This window comes from Diabrotica undecimpunctata, chromosome 4, assembly GCF_040954645.1.
Source record: "Diabrotica undecimpunctata isolate CICGRU chromosome 4, icDiaUnde3, whole genome shotgun sequence".
In the NCBI taxonomy this organism is placed as follows: Eukaryota; Metazoa; Arthropoda; class Insecta; order Coleoptera; family Chrysomelidae; genus Diabrotica; species Diabrotica undecimpunctata.
Genome location: NC_092806.1, coordinates 112,764,768 through 112,784,923, shown reverse-complemented (window position 1 = coordinate 112,784,923; position 20,156 = coordinate 112,764,768). Strand labels below are relative to the sequence as shown.

The 20,156-nt window shown below is 31.3% G+C and overlaps 2 protein-coding genes across 3 annotated transcripts in view; one reads left to right on the top strand and one right to left on the bottom strand.

The window, feature by feature from the left end:
* LOC140439859 (transmembrane 7 superfamily member 3-like) overlaps positions 1-3,806 on the bottom strand; it is a 35,819-nt gene extending 32,013 nt beyond the window's left edge. Inside the window, exons 1-4 of the mRNA XM_072530014.1 lie at positions 3,591-3,806; positions 3,091-3,429; positions 2,607-3,032; positions 2,374-2,541 (exon numbers count right to left, since the gene is read on the bottom strand). Of these exons, the coding sequence (XP_072386115.1) occupies positions 2,374-2,541; positions 2,607-3,032; positions 3,091-3,429; positions 3,591-3,639 (982 nt within the window). The 5' untranslated portion in view covers positions 3,640-3,806. The remainder of the gene's footprint in view (positions 1-2,373; positions 2,542-2,606; positions 3,033-3,090; positions 3,430-3,590) is intronic.
* A 1,230-nt stretch (positions 3,807-5,036) lies between these two features.
* The window catches only part of LOC140439857 (ankyrin repeat and sterile alpha motif domain-containing protein 1B-like), a 192,851-nt gene continuing 177,731 nt past the window's right edge, over positions 5,037-20,156 (top strand). For both annotated transcript variants that reach the window (XM_072530012.1, XM_072530013.1), the window contains exon 1: positions 5,037-5,244. In XM_072530012.1, the coding sequence (XP_072386113.1) occupies positions 5,141-5,244 (104 nt within the window). In that variant the 5' untranslated portion in view covers positions 5,037-5,140. The remainder of the gene's footprint in view (positions 5,245-20,156) is intronic.

Here is a 20,156-nt window from a genome sequence, read left to right as displayed (position 1 = left end):
ATATATATATATATATATATATATATATATATATATATATATTTTAAAATGAGAATTACTTATTACAAAGATTTAAAAATATGATTCAATGTTGTTATTAATCTGATGACATTTATGACTTTCATTCAATTTTGACAATCTTTTCGAATGGAATCTTTTATTAAACGAAACGAATTAATCAGGAGTAGTAAATCGTTGTCAAAAAACTCTATTCTATGACGCTACCCGTGACGACGCCATCTTGTGGCGCTAGTTCCGTGACGCTCGCCTCAGAATTTTACTTTAGAGAAAAAAAGTAGTACTTCGCTTCAAAAAGTACCCTGTTTGGGGCAACCGCCCAGGCAAACGACAGTTGTTTTGAGTTGTATGGAACAATATAACATGTTTTCTGCAGTCCATTTTTTGGTCTTAATTAATTATTAACAAATTAAAGTCAAAAATGGTCAATTTTCTCTTTTTCGTCTATCAGCAAAAAGTGAAGCATTTGAAACAATTTTGAGAGTAATAAACTTATCAAGTCATATAAGAAACTTTAAACTGGCGTTTTTTTAATGTTTCTATCCTTATTTGTTACTTATAAATTCGCAAAATAAGTCAGAAATTTCGGCTTTTTTATAAATGTTAATAACTTTTAAAAAAATGAAATATTGGTTCTTCTAGTGCTTAAGGTATGATCAAAATTTCAAAGCGATGGATCAAATAGTTTAAAATACATTTTATTTGTTTATCCCAAATTAAATGTTTTGCAACAATGTAAGTCAGAAAATTATACAGTAATTCTATGGATAACTTATAAAAGAAGATTTATTTTATCAATACCCAAAGAAGAAAAACGATTTTAAATATTGCAAAATCATTATGCAAAAACATCTCGATTTTTTTGCTTATAAACAATTAGAATAACTTTTTAACTGTTGCCTACACAAAATTTTTTTTTCATGTTTGAAAAGCTTGTATTTTTATACAAATTTTAAAAAAGAAAAAGTTGTCCCAGGACAATTTGGGACGAAGTTATTCACTTTTTTTATATTGACAGCAGCTTTGTTTATAACAATTAAGATATCGAATTAGTGTCATTTGAAAGAACATACTTTAAAGTTTTAATGTGACAAATTTAAAAAAGATTACTTTGGGAAGAAGGAGGTGTTAACTATATCTCTGGTTCTTGTTTATGGATTTGTATGTTTCTTTTTTAATTCGTATGTACCTACTTTTTGCGTACATTAGAAAGATGTATTATTTAAATAAACCATCTAATTTGTTTAAACAATTTTTTTTGTTTCTTATTTTTTTTAGTAATATTTAATTTAATTTTTATTATAAAACATAAATATTTATAATTATTATATACTTCTTCATTAAATTTCGTAAATAATGCATTTATAATATATTTTATGAAAAAAACAAATTAGGTATCCTATTCAATTATTTCTAAAAATAGTATTGATTTATGTATGCTTTGGAAATAAAAAAACTTAAATAAACTAGGATTTATTTCTTGCTAAACATGCTAGGAGGGTGGCTTTTGTCAAAAAAGGTCGATTTCATATCCAAATGCTGAAACTTGTTTTCATCAATATATTATGATGCCAGTATGCTATATTAAAAAGTTTACTGAAAATTTTCCATACCAACTTATTTATTTATAACAATATTTAAACAAATTATAAAAAATTGCTTTTTTGCTTAGGAACCAATTTTTTTGTAATTTGGATTATTTTAAGACAAAAGATATTCTTGGGATTTTATTTAAAACACTTGCTTTAAGCGTAAAATGCAACTAAACAACTAAAATAGCTAAAAAAGTGAATTTTAGCGTTTTTCAATGCCATTTTTTAGTAAGTTGGATTTTTTAATAGTCAATGAATGAATGAATCTTTTTTCCAGTGCACTGGTCTTTGGAACGGACCCGGTTCGACAGCTTCTGTTTACACTTAGAGGCGGATGATTACATAAAAACTAAAGTATTTCTCACACAGTGGTTATATGATTACTGAACTATGTGTGTGCACAACGAAAAATATTAGCCTCCCTTATGTAGAAGAGAGGCTGTGTTTACAGGACTGTAGTAGTTTATGTATGTAAAGACAAACACACAAGTTAATTACAGAATTAAATAAAAAAGGAAAATAAAAAAATCAAACAAAAATACATGTGAACAGACAAAATAACTTTTCATCCAATCTCAATTAAAATTGTTTTACAAAAATTGCCTGTTTGCAAATTTTCATAAATATGTCATTAAATAACAATAAAAGTTATAAAGCTTTTGTTCAGCTCACCAAAAATTTATTGCATTAAATTTTGTGGTTCAGAAAATAGTTGAGAGTTAAATAGATGTGCACTGGGTGAGTGGATTTAAATTGTACTCACCAGTCATAGAAAGATATTCCTCCACAGATATAACAAAATATGTAGCCATTAGACCAAAAGTAAAACTTACAATATACAATGTCAGTCTAAAAAATCGATGTCCAAAGAAACACAGGAAGATTCCAAAAATTAGTTGAAAGGCACATAACACTTTCCAATGTACAGCAACTACAATGATTAAAAAATATAATTGGTAATAAAAATTTTCACTAAAAACCAAAACATATACTTACCAGGCCCAACACAATCTTCCTCCCACCTTGCCACATCACAGCCATATGAAACAGCAGGAATATATGCTGACTTGTGGTCTTTAAAGGTAGAAACCATAGCAAATACTTCTCCAGTTCCAATGTAAGAACTAAATAATCTCATATATTTCCTTCTTCCAGGAATACCAGATACCCTTCTTCCATATTTCTCAATATTATCAACAGTCAACATCTTCTCAATACTTTTGAAATAAGTCTCTGGCGAGTTATCGTATTCATACATAAACAGATGATACATATCTACTTGTACTGTTAGGTTATCACAGGTTTGTCCTTTGGTTGATGGTGGTTGTGACTTAACAGTTATCAGTTCATCTGTATGTGATGTAATTTGATATGGAGCCACTTCAACATCAAAAGAAAGGTTACATCCTCCAGGTACCGGAGCTAAAAAGCAAAAACTACATGAATATTTACCACAGCAAACTTGACACAGCAGACTTACCTTGTTCATCATAGACAGCAACTACTATTAATACATGTACAAAAGGATTTAACTTATGTGGTCTTTTTAAGTAGAAAGTATCAATACTACCATTGGATACTAAGCCTATGTTTGCGCCAGTAATTGATGAACCATGTGTAAAGTTTGGACTGTCAGATAAAGTTACATTCTCAAGATATGTATGCACTTGAATTATGAAAAATCCAACATCATTTTGAATGTTAGAAATATTTATAACGGTTAAGTTATCTTTCAAATCATAATATTCTTTAAACGCATCATATCTGTGTGTGTTGGGATGGTAAACAGCTAAATTTATTGGTATCGTCTCACAACTAACTGTAATAATTATGAGGTTATGAATAAATAAATACCTATTAGTTATTTTCTTTGTTCTGTTTTAACATTGATTTATCATTGTTATCAGCTTCAATTTCAATGTTAACTCAATGTGAGTATGCTATAAATCACACTAAAAAAATACTTAACAACAAACTTACCTAAACTTATAATAGTAGCACAAAAAAATAAAATGATAAACTTATCCATGTCTAATAAAATACATTTGGATTGATCCTATAAAATTTAAAAATCCAACAATTTGAAATCACATTTTAACTGATAATTTGTGATAATACAATTATTTATGCTTAGAGAAGTAGGTAACTAAGAATCAAAATTTAGGATCCAAAATAAAACAAAAACATGCATCTGTGATGTTGCCACATTACATCTACTTTATAATTCTAAAGGAGATGTTTAATAATATGGAATGTATCTACGTTGGTAGCTATTTTTAGAAAGAAAAAATCGTAATATAAACTATGTTAATGTTTCTTTCGTTTACTAATGACATATAAATAAACAAATGTACTTTAATTATATTTACCTCTAGAAGCTAATAGTATTGTATAGTTTCAAGTTGAAATATTCCACCTCACCAACAATAATGTCCCAAAATCTCAATAATTTAGCTTAGTGTTTTGTTTCTAGGTAATTTCATAGAATGCAGTACCCTAAAAGAGCGTTTTTATTATGATCAATACATTTTTTAAATACAGTTCATGTTTTTAATCAGGGGTGCTCATTTAGTGTTGCCGATAAACCGTATTCATTTTACAAATTCCCAATTGTCAATAGAAGCACGTGAAAGCCAAACAGGGTCGTACTGATGTGTATCATATGATTTTTAAAAATATTTACTTTTGAAACTGTTAGTGTAAGAATTTCTTGAAATTTAATCATTATATCACAATTAAACTCTAAAAAATAACACGACCAGTAAATAACTTAACAATAACTATAACATAAATATAACACAATATATTAACTTAAAAATCAACACGATACAATTTGAATTTAAAATGCTGGCAAGTTTGGATCTGTAACATGAAAATCTGCCTGGCTTAAGGTAATAAAAATAGCCTTTTGACGAATAAGACGGCGAATATCAACACGTGCTCATATTTACAGATGGGAATTTGCTAAATGAATGTTCTTTAGTTTTATGAGGAGCTTAATAGGTAGTTTAATAGGATTGATCCTATTAGGAGTAAAAATATGTAAAACAGACGAAGAAGCGTTTTGACCAGAAACGCATTTTAGCAACTGTAAACCTACAAAAAATGAAAAGCTTTGTAAAGGAAGGTAAATAACGTGAACCTGCTTATTCTTATCTTATTGAAAGTTAAGATTAATAGTTGCAGCTTATCACTTATTCTGCGATATGTATAAAAATAATTCTATGTTAAAATGTTAAAAATAATTTTCTTCCATTCATCAAAGAATTCCAATTTCAAACATATAATATTTTCTAATTGTTTAATAATTCAATTACAATATTACTCAGAGTTTCGTGAGACCCGACAACAGCGCTTTCATTAATATGAAGATAAACGTGTCTGTCACCTACTTCCTCTAGTATCCGCTAGGGGCGTAATAGTGTAAACATGGCCGTGGTCGATCAATGAAATCCGTAGTACGTGAAAGTGTAAAGTATTGTAGAACTATGAACCTTAAATAAATTAAATTACGGTGTTAACAAAGGACCATGGGTAAAGATCAAGAACTTTTGGAGGCTGCTAGAAAAGGCAATGTGGCTGTGGTTGAAAAAATACTCGGCCAAAGAGCTAAAAGGAGTGGTCCACTAGCAAGGTGGGTTTATAATCAGCTGTCATGTTATCTTGTTTTTAAACAATTTCAGTCAATAAGTATACTTAATTATTACTCAATACTTAATCATTAATCTTGATTACATGTTTTAAAATACATTTCAACTCATGTTTCTTTTATATAAGTCTATTTTTTTAATAAACAATAAGTTGTACATCTACATGGTTCATGAATTGCTCAAGCATTTCCACATTAAAGGTGTACATAATATACACTTTAATGGGTATTTATTTTAAGAGAAAGTTTACTTTATGTACGTTTTGCAACAACAATTATCATACATATATGATTAATATACTAGGTATAGATCTTCTTGACAATCCTCATAGGAAATACATAACCAATTTTAAGTGCATCTATACTTTATTGGATCAATAGTCTATTTTCTACTTAAGTGTCTTTTTATGTTTTACGTTATATGTCTATTAAACTACGTTAATTAATTTACGTTATATGTCTACGTTTTATGTTATATGTCTATTAAATTGAATAATTAATCGCTTGGGGGAAATACATAGATTTTAGATAACAGTAAATACTTGTAAGTTGTATATTATTGTATAAAAAAGTTCTTGTAAAAGGAGGTACTTAAATATTACTTATTGTTCTTCTATAGATATATATTATCATTGCCAGTGAGGTTTTCATTATTTATATAATGTGTGTAATAACAGTGATTAAATATTTACCAACAAGTAATAGCATTAAGTACATGAGCCATTAATTTATTTTATTATTTATACAATAGGTATTTATTTATAATTATTCTTTGATGAATGCTTTCAAGATTACTCTGAGATTTAATATACCCTATTTATGTTAATATTTCCTGATCAATTCTTAATATCCTAGTAGATTTTTTATCTATTCCTGTCAAGTTGGGAGCAGTAAATTTTGTTAGATACACTTTATATAAAAACTAGTTTTATAAAAAATGTATCTGCTGCTTACTTTTTGTTACTGTAATTGACTTGTTATTAGGTAAGTTTCCATATACTCAATTTAATCAAACAAATAAGTACATAATGTTTTCCTCTAATATTCCATTGATGTGTAATAGAAGAAAATACACCAATGAATATACAGGGTCACTTGTTTTTCATCCAGAAGTCTACCGAGACTTTTTAACAGATAAATAATATTGGACCACTGATAAGCTATATCATGTTTAAGTTAAACACAGGAAGCCAATTTCAACTTTTTCACAATCATGACACATTTTATATCCTTGTACAAAACATATATTGGTGCATGTGTCTGCATTGATTAGATATAGCATATATTTATTGAGAGCCAGCAGCCTTCAGAGACTAGATATTGAGTGGTGTATACATTATGGTAAACTGTGAAACTAGTTTTACTCTCTTACTTTGCATATTATGAAAATTAGCTGGATAAAAGGCAAATGAGATTGATAACTTCTTGATTTATCTGGAGTACATTTTAAACGAGTATAAATAACAGTACATTTAAATTATATTGGTTTTTTTTCTTTTTTAAGAATCTACTACATAATTATTGTCCAAAAGATATAACTTAGCATTGAGAACTTGATATAACGAAAACAGTGATAAAAATCATATTCATTTTTACTCCAAATTAGAAACAGTTATTTATTTGAACAGGATAATATAGTATACTAGATAAATCCAGAATATAACAAAATATTCACAAATATGTAGCTTTATCCACTATGCTTGGATAATTCTAACTTTATCCTGGTAATCTAAGATTATCCAATATTCATGTTTAAACTGTAACATAATATATAGGTACCTATTATATTTCATATAATTTTTGTAGAGGGAGTTAGTCTGGTGTTGAAATTTTGAATAAGTATTCAAAGATCACAGTTTTCCTCATTCAATCGCTTTAAATACTGCAGACTTAACTATCATTTTGTAAGTGTCTTCAGGCACTCTTTTTTGATCTCTTGTGGTTATTATTGAAATAGTATAACTCAGTACTCTCTACCTCTAGGTACCTGTAGTATGACACAATCTACTTACAGATAATAATTTTTCCCTTAAGAGCGTAGGTGCAAAATTTCGGACCAATGCTTTTTAAATGCACTAATTTTTTTCAAATCCTGAGAAAACTAATAAGTATTTTTGGAAAAGTTAAATGCAGAATGAAAGATTACATTATTATCGAGGGCCGGAAGTCCCTGAAAACTTCTATGTTTATTTTAGTAAGTTACAGGGGTGAAAAAGAAGAGAAACTTAAGTGTAATTTTTAATTTTAAATATCTCATTCAAAAGAAACTTTTTGTTTATTCTAAGGGACTTTCGGCCCTCGCTTATAACGTAATCTTTCATTCTGCGTTTAAATTTTTCAAAAATATTTATTAGTTTCCTCAGGATTCGAAAAAATGACTGCATTTAAAAAACATTGGCCTGAAATTTTGCACCTACCCTCTTAATGAGATGGTGTTGACAGGATAATTAAGTTTCCCCATCTTTTTTTTTGTATGATAAGTATATCTCATCTTTTCTTACTTACTTGAAATTTGCTATAATACAATTTCTTCATACTATTTAGTAACTTCAGTGCTAATTTTAAAAGTTAGAGTGTCAGTCTGTCAGTATTGCCCTGACGTAGGATAATTAAGCTTTCTCACCTATATTTTTTATAATGTTACATCTCATCGTTACCTGAGGTTCTGAAACTGTTTTCTTGTAGCATTTTTAAGTTAAATATTGTATTTAATTATTTTCATATAATTACTTATATATTATTGTTTTGACATTTAGATCTTAAATCCAGAAGTCATTTCCAAAAAAAGATTATTATAAAACAAGGTAATAACTCAGGTTATTTTAACCTGTAATTGTTTACAATTGTTTAAACAACTATCTTAAAATACTTAGCTCCATGTTTTATAATATTAAAGTTTTTGAAAACAATTTCCAGATTGGAGATTGAAACATCAAAACAAATGTAAATTGTAATTTGTATTATCATCAATTGTGGTTTAATCCCACATAAATACAATATGTATTAACTTTTCCTATTTCCTTAAAATTTGTTAGAGACCTGCTCTCTGATTTTTGTGTAAATTTCCAAAAAATATGTAACATATACATTAATGAAGCACAAAAATAAAACTAACAATTACTTAATATAAATATACAAAAAATGTTTTATCAACCAGTATATTTTTAAAACATATCCAATTTGTTTGCTAACTAATTCAAATATTATGTGTCTGAGGGAAGTAATATATTTTTATTAAATAATACTTAGCCTGTGGAAGATTTTTGTCAGTTCTTCTATCAGGCGCGGACTCCTGTGAATGGAGGATGACACCTAACAGTAGGTATAAAATGCTCACCCATGAAAATAGAGTTTAATAATTTATGCTTAGGGTCGCTGTCTGGGGAACGCCAGGGCACTTCTGGAGCCGGCGCTGGATGTGACAGCATGCAGGACGTCGGTGGCAGGGTGTTGAGGAGGTGGGCCCTTGTCATACAATCAGCTACAGCCCAACAAGAACAACAACCACAAGCGAGCCAAACAATAACAAGAGCTCCACTCTTGTTAGAACATCAGCTGGCATTCATTCAAGCAGGACGACTGAGGCAGTGCATGAAATGGACTGTGTCCATGAATGAAAATATTTTGCGCTTTTATAATAAGGTGATAAATCTCGGCCAATACCGGGTAATTATAAGAAAGAATCTTATCCCAGAGACTAAACATGATATAATCAGAAGCCAAATCGAACGGGAGATTCATAACCAATAGCAAGTTCTAGACCAAGTCACTAATGAAATCCCTAATAAGCAGATTCCTGAGCTTCTCATATACAAGAAACTCAACCTGATAATACACAGCAGAACAATAACGAGTTGCACCATAGTTTGGGGAACGGGATGGCATGTGCCATACAAGAGTTTAGTTCAATAAACCCACTTAGCAGACCATTCTTATCAAAAATAAACTCTTCTAAGAAACTACGAGTACTATTACAAATTGTGAATACTGAAGTCCTACCCAATTATATCACAGAAGCCCACACATTGGAATATTTGCATAATGCTGATTTACTGTGCAACAACAGCAATTGCGAATGTTATGGGCTTTAAGATCAGAACACGACGGGGTACAAACATAGGAAGAACTGGTCACATAATAGCACCCTGGTAAAAACGACTTGTGAGAAAGATTGAATTACTGCATAGGGACATTGGACAAATAACGGAATACATACCAGGAGTAAGAAGTAGAAAAATCATCAAGAGAGCTGAAGAAATATTGCTTAACACTCTTAAGACACTCACGGCATGGTCCACCAGAAAACAACACTCCTCAACAATGCCTGGACATATTAAAACAAAAGCTCTCTGTCTATTCAGGCCGCTTAAGGAGATACAAAGTTAGCAACAACTGGAAATGCGACAATATACTTTTTGAGCATGCACAGAAGGCGTTTTATAGGAAACCTAATTCCTCTGTGGAAAATGAAAATAAATTAAGTATACCCAAGCCAAGAAGAAATTCAAATCCATTTATTGATGATGTAATTTTGCAAGTAGCCTAACACAGGTCAAAATAAAAGCAGAGCAATAGCTCTATTAAAAAATCTTAAATTCTAATTACATAAAAACACATATCAGATTGAGTTAAAATAGTTTAAAATTTAAATTTAAGATATTCCTCACTACTATCAAATACATTTTTTATTAAAATTTCTTTAATTTTATTTTTAAACTTAGGAACTGGGAAGATCCTTTATGTTATCGGGCAATTTGTTATAAAATTTAATTGTACAATACCCTGATCCAGTTTGACACCTCTTTAGCCTCCAGTAGGCTGGAACAAGATCACATCTGTGTCTAGTGTTATGATCGTGCACTTCTTCATGGGTCCCAAAGTGCCCCCGCTTCTCTTAACAAACATAAGGTTCTCATATATATACAAGGAGGGCACAGTAAGAATTCTCAGAGTCTCATAGGCCAATCAATCGTCCCTAAACCAAAGCCCTGCAAGAACTCTTATAGCCTTATGTTTCAAACCGAAGACTCTCGGCATTCCCGCCGAATGCCCCCAGACCAAGATTGCATATGTCAGATGAGAGTGAAAAATGGCATAACAAGCTGTTCGTAAGACCTTGCGTTAAACGCAAGGTTTATTAAAGAGCTTCATAATTGGAAATCTCCTGGACCAGACGGAGTTCAAAACTTCAGGCTAAAGAAGTTTTGGAGTGTTCATGAGTGTTTGTCAATACTGATTAACCATGTTCTAACCATGTTCCATGTTAACCATCTCTAATCCGCAGGAAATACCATCATTTCTTATAAAGGAAACAACTTATCTAATACCAAAGGATCAAAATAACACTCAAGATCCAGCCACGTACCGCCCAATTACTTGTCTTCCACCTCGTTGAGTCCACTTTGGTTCTGTCTAGCGATGAACCCACTATCTCAGCTACTGAACTCCACTGACTCAAGTTTTAGCATCAAAAATAACAATACTTTTGCGGCGAAGCTAATCATCTGTTGTATATATGGATGATTTGAAATTAATGGCTTCCACTCGAAAACACCTAGATCAGATGCTAAAAACTGTAGAAACTTTCTTAAATGATATTAGTATGCACTTTGGACTAGACAAGTGCCGTATACTAAATTAATATAGTCAGAGGAATATGCAAGATGGCCAAAACATCGAGGCAATGGGTGAAAATGCAACTAAATCATAACACTGCTTAATTCTCCTCGCTTTTCTCTGTCAATTTTTTCTAGTTTACATACAATGTTTCTCATATACGAGAATTTAATATTACTAAGTACTAAAACTTGAATGGATTTTTTACTAAATTTTTCACACTTTTCTTCGTCCACATACAATTTTCCTCATATGCAAGTATTTAATATAATTACTACTAAAACCTGAATTGATTTTTTATTTAATTTACACGATGTGGGCATATAATTAGGTTAAGAGAGTTCATTATAAAGTGGTAGACCAAATAGTAGACTAAGCACACACATGTCCATTCATGGAAACTTCCTTTCCTGCAACTTATTAACTGTAATTGTCTAATAATAGAACTGAAATAGTTACAGAGTATAACATTAGCCAAGGCTGATATTTCTTTAGGAGATTTTTTTGTTTACATTTTAATAAACTTAGAATATTATTGAAAACTTAAAAAAATATATTTTTGTTTGTATTTAAGTAAATATTTTAATTTTATGATAACATCTTATCTATTTAATAAATTTAACTGAGAGAAAACCAGTAGATATAGCGAAATATAATAATACAAAAATTACATAGGTTTTATTTTATTAGAGATCCCAATCTCATTATACCCAAGATGTAGAGTATATGCAAAATATTTTTCCTATCTCAGCGTCTTTGAGGCTAAACAGTCCTTTTATCTACAATGTCCACATACAACAACCTTCAAAGCTGAAAAATTGTCATTGAGAAGATAACAATAAGAGACAAATATGGTAGTTTTAAATGATTCAGTAGACTTAGGAAAAGACGGACTGGGAGATGTACAAATTAATCTCAAAGGACACTAAACCAATATTTTCAAGAGATGCCAAAGATTTATTGTAGAATGTTGCTATGGGATACCAAATTAATGTTAAGACCAAAAGATTATCAACAGAGAGGCAGATGTACCAAATTAGAAGAAATTTTTTTTATTTTGAGTTACTCTATTCAGTTAGATACATTTAAACTGCAAATTATCTAGTTCATATTTGTTTAGGGAATTAATAATTAACACCTTATTATCAGTATTCAAATTCATAAGTATTTGTTTTGTCTAGTCATATTAGAATAATATTTTCCTATGTTTTGAGATATGATACGAGATAATTTTACAGTTAGATCTATTAAATTTTGAGTTTACTAACTAAAATACCAGTATCAAAAATTTAGCCATTTGGTACCCACTAAGTATATCAGTGTTTTCCAACCTTTTTTTTAACCAGGGCTAACTTTGAATTTTTTATTGTTCGCATGGACCACAAAGTTAAACTTTTTTGCTCACAATGGTTGATGGAAAGGTTTGCAATGTCGCGACTGATACGGTTTTAACGATGAGAAGCTATATGTGGACAGACATCTAAGAACTTTAACAAACTTAAAAGAGGCAATGTTTGTGAAGAGTTTCTGAAATTCGGACTTTCCATTCTGAACGCGAGAATTGGTTTCTTTGAGCTATTGTTGCACCTGGCGTATAAAGCGCACTTAGAAAAGTGGCAAGCGTGAACGACAGAAGACAAAAATGTTTTAAAAGAAACAAATCAGAAAATACAAAAAGCTTTAAAGAAGAGATGAGTCTTCTTATTGACATGCCCAAAGTCGATTACGGCAATAGTAATGACTGAAATAGGTCGAAAAGATTTTTTGACAATCCTGAATGCTCATCTAGGATCACTGGAATAAATATTGATTTGACAAAAAGGTTCCAAATCTTTCTTGAAGTGATATCAAGCGGATATTATATTGATACTGCGAAATTCGTTGACTTTGCTCACACAACTGCCAAACTGTACGTGGAACTGTATGGTTGGCATCACATGTCACCTACAGTTCACAACATTTTGATGCATGGTTCTCAAGTAATATCAAGTCACATTGTACCTATCGGACGGCTATTAGAGGAGGCTGCTGAAGCCCGGAACAAATATTTCCGTAAATATCGCGTAGACTTTGCTCGAAGATTTTCAAAAGTACATTGCCATAGAGATATTTTAAATAGGTTGTTGCTGACATCTGATCTCTTCATCAACTGCAACAGAATAAAATGGAATAAGAAAAGCAAGCTATTAGTATGCTTCTCACGAAAATACTAAATTGTGACGGTTCCGAAGACGAAGGTGATAAGGAGCAAATTACCTTATCTCGGAGACTGTGATTCCGATTAATTCGGTCTCCTCATGATTATCCTCTTGAAAACAAATCCTGGTTTAATAGTAAATACTCTCAGATTTGTAACTTTATTTTTTTAATTGTTTTTCCTTGTAAATAAATGCCTAATTATGATTATTTAGTGACTTTTATTTCATAAAATATAAAATAATTTTGTCCGGGTTTTTATGTAAAATACTCATACTTTCATCACATAGGTGGGGGTTACTAGATGACGAATAGATGAAAAAGTACTCGTATTTTTACCTTGTGTTTTTTTTAAACAATAATTTATGGTCACAATTTAATTGGCTGCTGAAGAGGCTTCTAGCTGCAATGGAAGACGAGATAATATAAATTTTTCCTACATGTTTCAAGTTCCGATCTCGAAAAAAAAAAAACGGGTGTGGCAGTCCAGTGGGACTGTCGGTAGAAGTTACACTTCTATACACGCATTCGCCGTTACAAATTTATTTGGGAGTCAATCTGCACAATCATTACATATGTAATGCTATAAGTAAGACATAGCAGAAAGAGAAACAGAATTAATAACAACTTACTTACAATTAATAAACAACATTTGACCTGTAATAGCAGTATAGTAAATGAAGGATTGAATCAATATTTTGATGAAAATGTATATTTTTATTTTCATATATGTATGAAAGGAGTTGAATGCAAAAATTTTTTACACATACTCTGCAGTAAAATTCATTGTTTATTTTGTTATTAATATAAAAATACAATACAATACATTGCAACATAATACAATACATTGCAACATAATTCAATATAATAATACAATACAAATTAAAATGCAATATTCATAAGTATTTAAAAATGACAATAATATACATAAAAAAATACACTAGAATACAGTGCAACATAGTTCAATATAATAATACAATACAAATTAAAATGCAATATTCATAAGTATTTAAAAATGCCAATAATATACATAAAAAAATACACTAGAATACAGTGCAACATAATTCAATATAATAATATAATACAAATTAAAATGCAATATTTTTAAGTATTTAAAAATGACAATAATATACATAACTTTTCTACTTACGTATGTGTTTAATTTACGATGTAATAATATTAATAAAAAAGTCCTCCCCGACTGGGAATCGAACCCCGGTCTCCCGCGTGACAGGCTGGGATACTGACTACTATACTACCGAGGACATGACACAAATGTATTTCAAAATTGACAGTTCTGGGTCATGCAGTGATTTATTGAGATTATTATTTTGAAATACAAAAGACTAATATAATTATGAACATTTAATAAATAATACAAAGCATATCACATAAATAATAATATTAATAAATATTTTATTATATATATAATATTATATGTATATATATATATATATATATATATATATATATATATATATATATATAATATGTATATTAAATATATATACAAAAGGAACATTTTTATATTCTAGAGAGGAAGAGAGAGAAAATATATCTTCTGTCTCTCTCTTACTCATTATCTTACATATGTAATGATTTCACAGATTCACTCCCATACAAATTTCCAACGTGGAGCGCGCGTATAGAAGTATAACTTAAAAAAAAGGAGCTGAAACAGTTATCCCGTCCACTTTCCTATGTCGATCTTTCGGAAGGGCTTCGAAAAATTGGATGAATTTTATAGCTATAATTTTCAATATAAAGTTTAGATTTTCATTCAAAATTTGTGCAAATTTTACTTCTTAATGTTTACTAAAATATAAGGGAAAAAACTTATAGACAAAAAATCAAATGGTGACCATAAACTATTGTTTAAAAAAACGCAAGGTAAAAATACGAGTACCTACTTTTTCATCTATTCGTCATCTAGTAACCCCCACCTATATCTTAAAAGCTTCAGATATCTGCGAAAAATTTTGCCGTGAAATCGATGATTTGTGCATAACCAGACTGAGCTACTTGTAAATTATAGAAGACACAGATTAAGGTAAAATTCTGAATTTTGGTTTCGACAACCAAGAAATCTTAGAATTTCTACTTTTGGATTTAAGTTAATATTGTTTATTTAACATACAAATTATAGAATGCAACAGAATTTTACTTTTGAGTACCTAGATTTTAATTGGGAGATTTAGCATATTTGTTTATAAATCTCTCACAAATAATACAACTCTATTATCCTAATTGATAGGGTCAATTTTCGTAAATTGATTGATAGAGAAAACAATCCCATTAAGTAAACAACGCCTCCTTCGACTTTATCTCTCTATAAAACGGTAAATTCACGCAAAATTATGACCTTTGCCGATCCAATTTGGAATCGGCACGCAACCCATCGATTTGTGAATAGGAACGTCGACGTTGAACCTGTAGAGTGATGATAAACACAATGGTATTGTGGTAGGGTGTGACACCTGCTGCAGGTCCCATGTCGCTGATAAAATGATTAACGCTTTTTGTATTTGCCCTGTTTATTGGGGTATTTAATTAATTCCCGAAGTGTATTTAACGTTTTTTTAATGGTGATATATCTCTACGGATTGGGAACATTTGCATGTTTTCCTGTACTTAAATTTTTTTTTGGCTACTTTTTCTGCTCGTTTCAGGTTTATATTGTAACGTATGGTCCTAAAGTTTTGGGAAAAATTTCAAAAGCATATAACTCTGACCACAATAATCTTATATTTTTATTAAATTATTCAACAATTTAACTTAACTATCCTTATTATAAATCAAAATTCAAATGACAGACAAGGGACCATTATTTTCGATTTGCCTAATAATTCCCCTGACACGTTGCATCATCCTTTGGACGACCTCGGCATCAATTTCTCTAATTTTTGTATATATGCGGCGTCTTAACTGTTCCTGATTTTGTGCTTCCCATCCGTTATTATACACTTTCCGACTTAATATTGCCCAGAACTCTTCAATTGGACGAACCTCAGGTAGGTTGGGGGGATTGTCTGCTTTCGGTACAAAGGTAATGTTCTTAGTTTCGTACCAGTCCCTTGTGATCCTCGCGTAATGACATGAAGCAAGATCTGGCCAAAAGACTATTTGATCATTTGCATGATGTGTGTTCACAAACTGAAGTAATTTAGAGAGACATCTTTGAATATAAATATTTGCGTTTAAGGCTTCGCCTCTAACAACACCAATGTAGGGCTGTGAGATAAAGCCAGCCTCAGAAATTGCACACCATACCAAAATTTTGTCCTCAAATTTTTTCTTACTTTTGAATTTTATTTCATCAGGTACATTTTCGTAATCATTCGTGTAAAACCCATCGTTGCCCTTCATCTCAGAGTTGGACAAAGTAAAATATTTTTCATCGTCCATCACGACCAACTTGTTGACGAAATGCACTCGCCTTAACGCGCGGCAACATCTCGGAATTCTCTCTAATTGATCCTCTGTGTATTTTGGAGCTTTCCTTCTTTTCCGGTAGATAATATTGTTACTCGATAGGGTCCTGTATACTGTAGTCTTTCCAACATGAAATCTTTTGGCCAGGTTTCGCTGTGAGACCCCAATTTTGTTCTTAGCTGCTTCAATCAGTCTTGCCTCTCTTATATGGTTCAAAATCCGCGGTCGGCCACTTTTACGCAAGTTAACACATGGTATCCCCTCTTCACATTCTCTGATTGTGCGATAAATTGTCGATTTGCTTATGTTTTGATCTCGATAAATATTAACAATATCTCGTTTCGTCATTCGCCCAGCCATATTATAAACACCTCGACGAAAATCAATTTTATGACATTTTGCAGAGCACAAACCAAAATATTCTGCTTTGTCTATTAAATGTCAATAACTGATGACATTTCAATTCCATGGCCTTCTTTGTTAAATACATTTTGCTTCTCAATCAGACCAGGTGAAATTTTTCCCAAAACTTTAGGATCATATGTTAATGTAGGCCCATATGTTACACTCGATTTGAAAATCCATGATAGTTTCGTTTTTATGACAGAAGATTACAACGGCCTTATACAGGACTGTTCAAAGCAGAAAGCATATAAATATCGATACCTTCTATCTTAGTTTTGTACAATATTTATAAAACTAATATGAGCACTACGACAAACTTCGAATACATTGTATCTGAGCAGGCCTTAGGTGAATTGCTCGCCTCAGTGGTGGAGAACATGAATTTATTTACCATAGAGAAATAGAGCAATATCAATAGTCACATAGCAATTACATTTATTACATGTTAAATATAAATTGTTCTCTTCGGATTACATCATCACTAACATCATCATTATCACTACATTTCTCATTTCTTAAAGAAATTATACTAGTCTCTATTGCTGGCGTCCTAGTAGTCCAGCACGGCTGGACATAGGTCTCTCTTAGCTCTTTCCATCTGTCACAGTCTTTTGAGGCTTGCATCCAGTTATTGGTAACACGCTGTAGGTCGTCAGTTCATCTAGTTGGTAGTAGTGATGAGAAGGTCACGAACGATCCGTTCACAAAGATTGAATCCTTTCGAAGACCCGTGATTGATACAATCACGTTCTGTGGCCCTATCGTTCAAATGACCCTAGGAATGACGCTGTCTAGTGTTTACGAAACGAACAATTCATGGCGCTCCTAAATTAATTGGAACCTTGAAGCCCCTACTGAATGTTGATAAGTACCTTGGTGAACCTCTACAGGCTAGAAAGGACAATCCGTTGCAATGTTGGGATCAAAGGAGTCTGTAAAGTATTTTTGTTTTGTTATTTTTTGTTTATAAGTTTGTTGGAAATAAAATCCATTTTAATTGTTGCATTATCATTCATTCATAAACATAAAGATATGGAAGTTGTACTTTTACTTAACTGTTTTAAGTATTTTTTTATATTTTAACGATTTCTGAAGATCATTTGAGAAAATGCAAATCTAAATGTCAACCTTATAATATATTTCATTGTTAAATTTATAGTTTTAACAATATCGAATTCTACACATAAACAACAATATAATTAAAGTCATTCTAATGAACGAATCTTTATGAACGGATTATTTTAATGATTGACCTGGAAGACCCGGGTCACCAAAACGAACCAGGTCTTCCCATCGCTAGTTGGTAGGCGTCCTCTGCTCCGTATTGCTTCTTGTCTTGGTCTTCACTCGACAATATGTTTTGTCCATCGGTTGTCTGATAATCTGGCGACGTGTCCTGTACAATTCCATTTTAGCGACGCGATTTTTTCGTAGGCGTCTGTTGTTTTTGTTCTACGACGTATTTCTTCGTTTGAGATTCGGTCTCTCAGAGAAACATTCATACATTCACTACAATTTTTGTGATTGTTAATGTTTCCTCTCAATAAGTGAGTACAGGTAACACACATTGGTCAAAGATTTTTATTTTGAGGCATATGGGTTGAGATCCGATTTAAATACGTAGTTTAATTTATCAAACGCTGCCCAGGCTAATCCTATGCGACATGGTGGGAGCTCACATGTCTGGTTATCTCTGCCCAACCGAATTTTATGTCCTAACCTAAGTACTTATACGATCTACTCTGCACAATATCCCTTCCATCAATAGCAATATTTCGATTTAGCACCAGATTAGTCATTATTTGCGTCTTGTTTATATTCATCTTTAGTCCGACCTCCAAGGAAGCGTGATGTAATTTTTCAAACATTATTATTGCAATATCCATACGATCGGCTATAAGGACGATCTCATCTGCAAATCTCAAATGACTAAGCTTCTCTCTATTTATGTTGATACCATGCTCGTTCAGATGTGCCTTCTTACAAGTATGTTCTAAAAGCGTCGTGAATAGCTTTGGAGAGACGGTGTCTCCTTGCCGTACACTTGGCTGAATACAGAATTTATTTGTTTTTTGTTCAGATAGTTTTACGCTATCTGTGACATTTTGGTAGATATATTTGAATATGGCGCAATAATTTATTGCGCCAAAAAGTAAGTTATCTAGAGCAAAAAACCGCAAAAAAAAACTGAATACGAAAGTGTAAATAAACAAGATCAGATAATGGATCACTCTGTTGATAAAAAATTCTCAAGGTCGGTACCACCTCGTACACAAAATAGATCATTCACAGTAGTAGCTCAAACGTCAAAAAGTTTAAGTAGTTCCTCTGAACAGAAGACAAGTGACAACATTAATGTCAACCTCAAAAATAAACAAACAACTGAGGTTAATGAGCAAATAAAAAAACATAAAATAACTGAGGAAAACAGCGATAGTGACTCAGATGGGTTCCAAAAAGTTATACACAGGAGACATCGGTACATAACTAAAAAAAATATAGGAACGGCAGTAAGCGATGACGATAGCACAAGTGGTTTTGCAGGGGAAAAGAAAAAAGTGTGGCTATACTTGTATAGAGTGAAGAGAACAACAAAACAAGAGGAGATATGTAAATTTCTAATAGAAAAGAGGAAAATGCAACAAGAGTCTATTATGGTAAAGGAATTGCCAAGTCAAGAAAATATATTGAAGAGATTTGTTGTATCGGCTCCCTTTGAATATAAGGATGACATGTATAAACCAGAGTTTTGGCCTAATGGTGTTGGCATAAAAGGTTCCAGATGCATCGTCATAAGGATTTTCTAGATAACCGAGGTGGAAATTTTTCATAGGAGAAAATAGAGAGCACAAGACACATCAACACAAGGAAATTGAAATACAAAACACAGTCACACGAGCAAAGAATATAAGTATTATCCACCAGAACCTCCAATCCATAGGAAATTGTATTGATGAAATAGAAGAACTTCTAACAAACAACAGTGACTGTAAAATATTGTGCACAATAGAACATTGGAAAACTAAAGAAGAATTAAGTGAATATGGAATTAACAATTTTGTGCTGACAGCTAGTCATTGTAGAAATAATGTGAACGAACATGGAGGAACAGCTATATATCTTAGTAAAGACTTCATTGGCCAGGAAAGAAAAGATATACAAGAGTTATCAGTAGATAGGGTAATAGAGTGTGCTGTATGCGAAGCTAATATAGGTAATAACAAACTCATTATAGCATCAGTTTACAG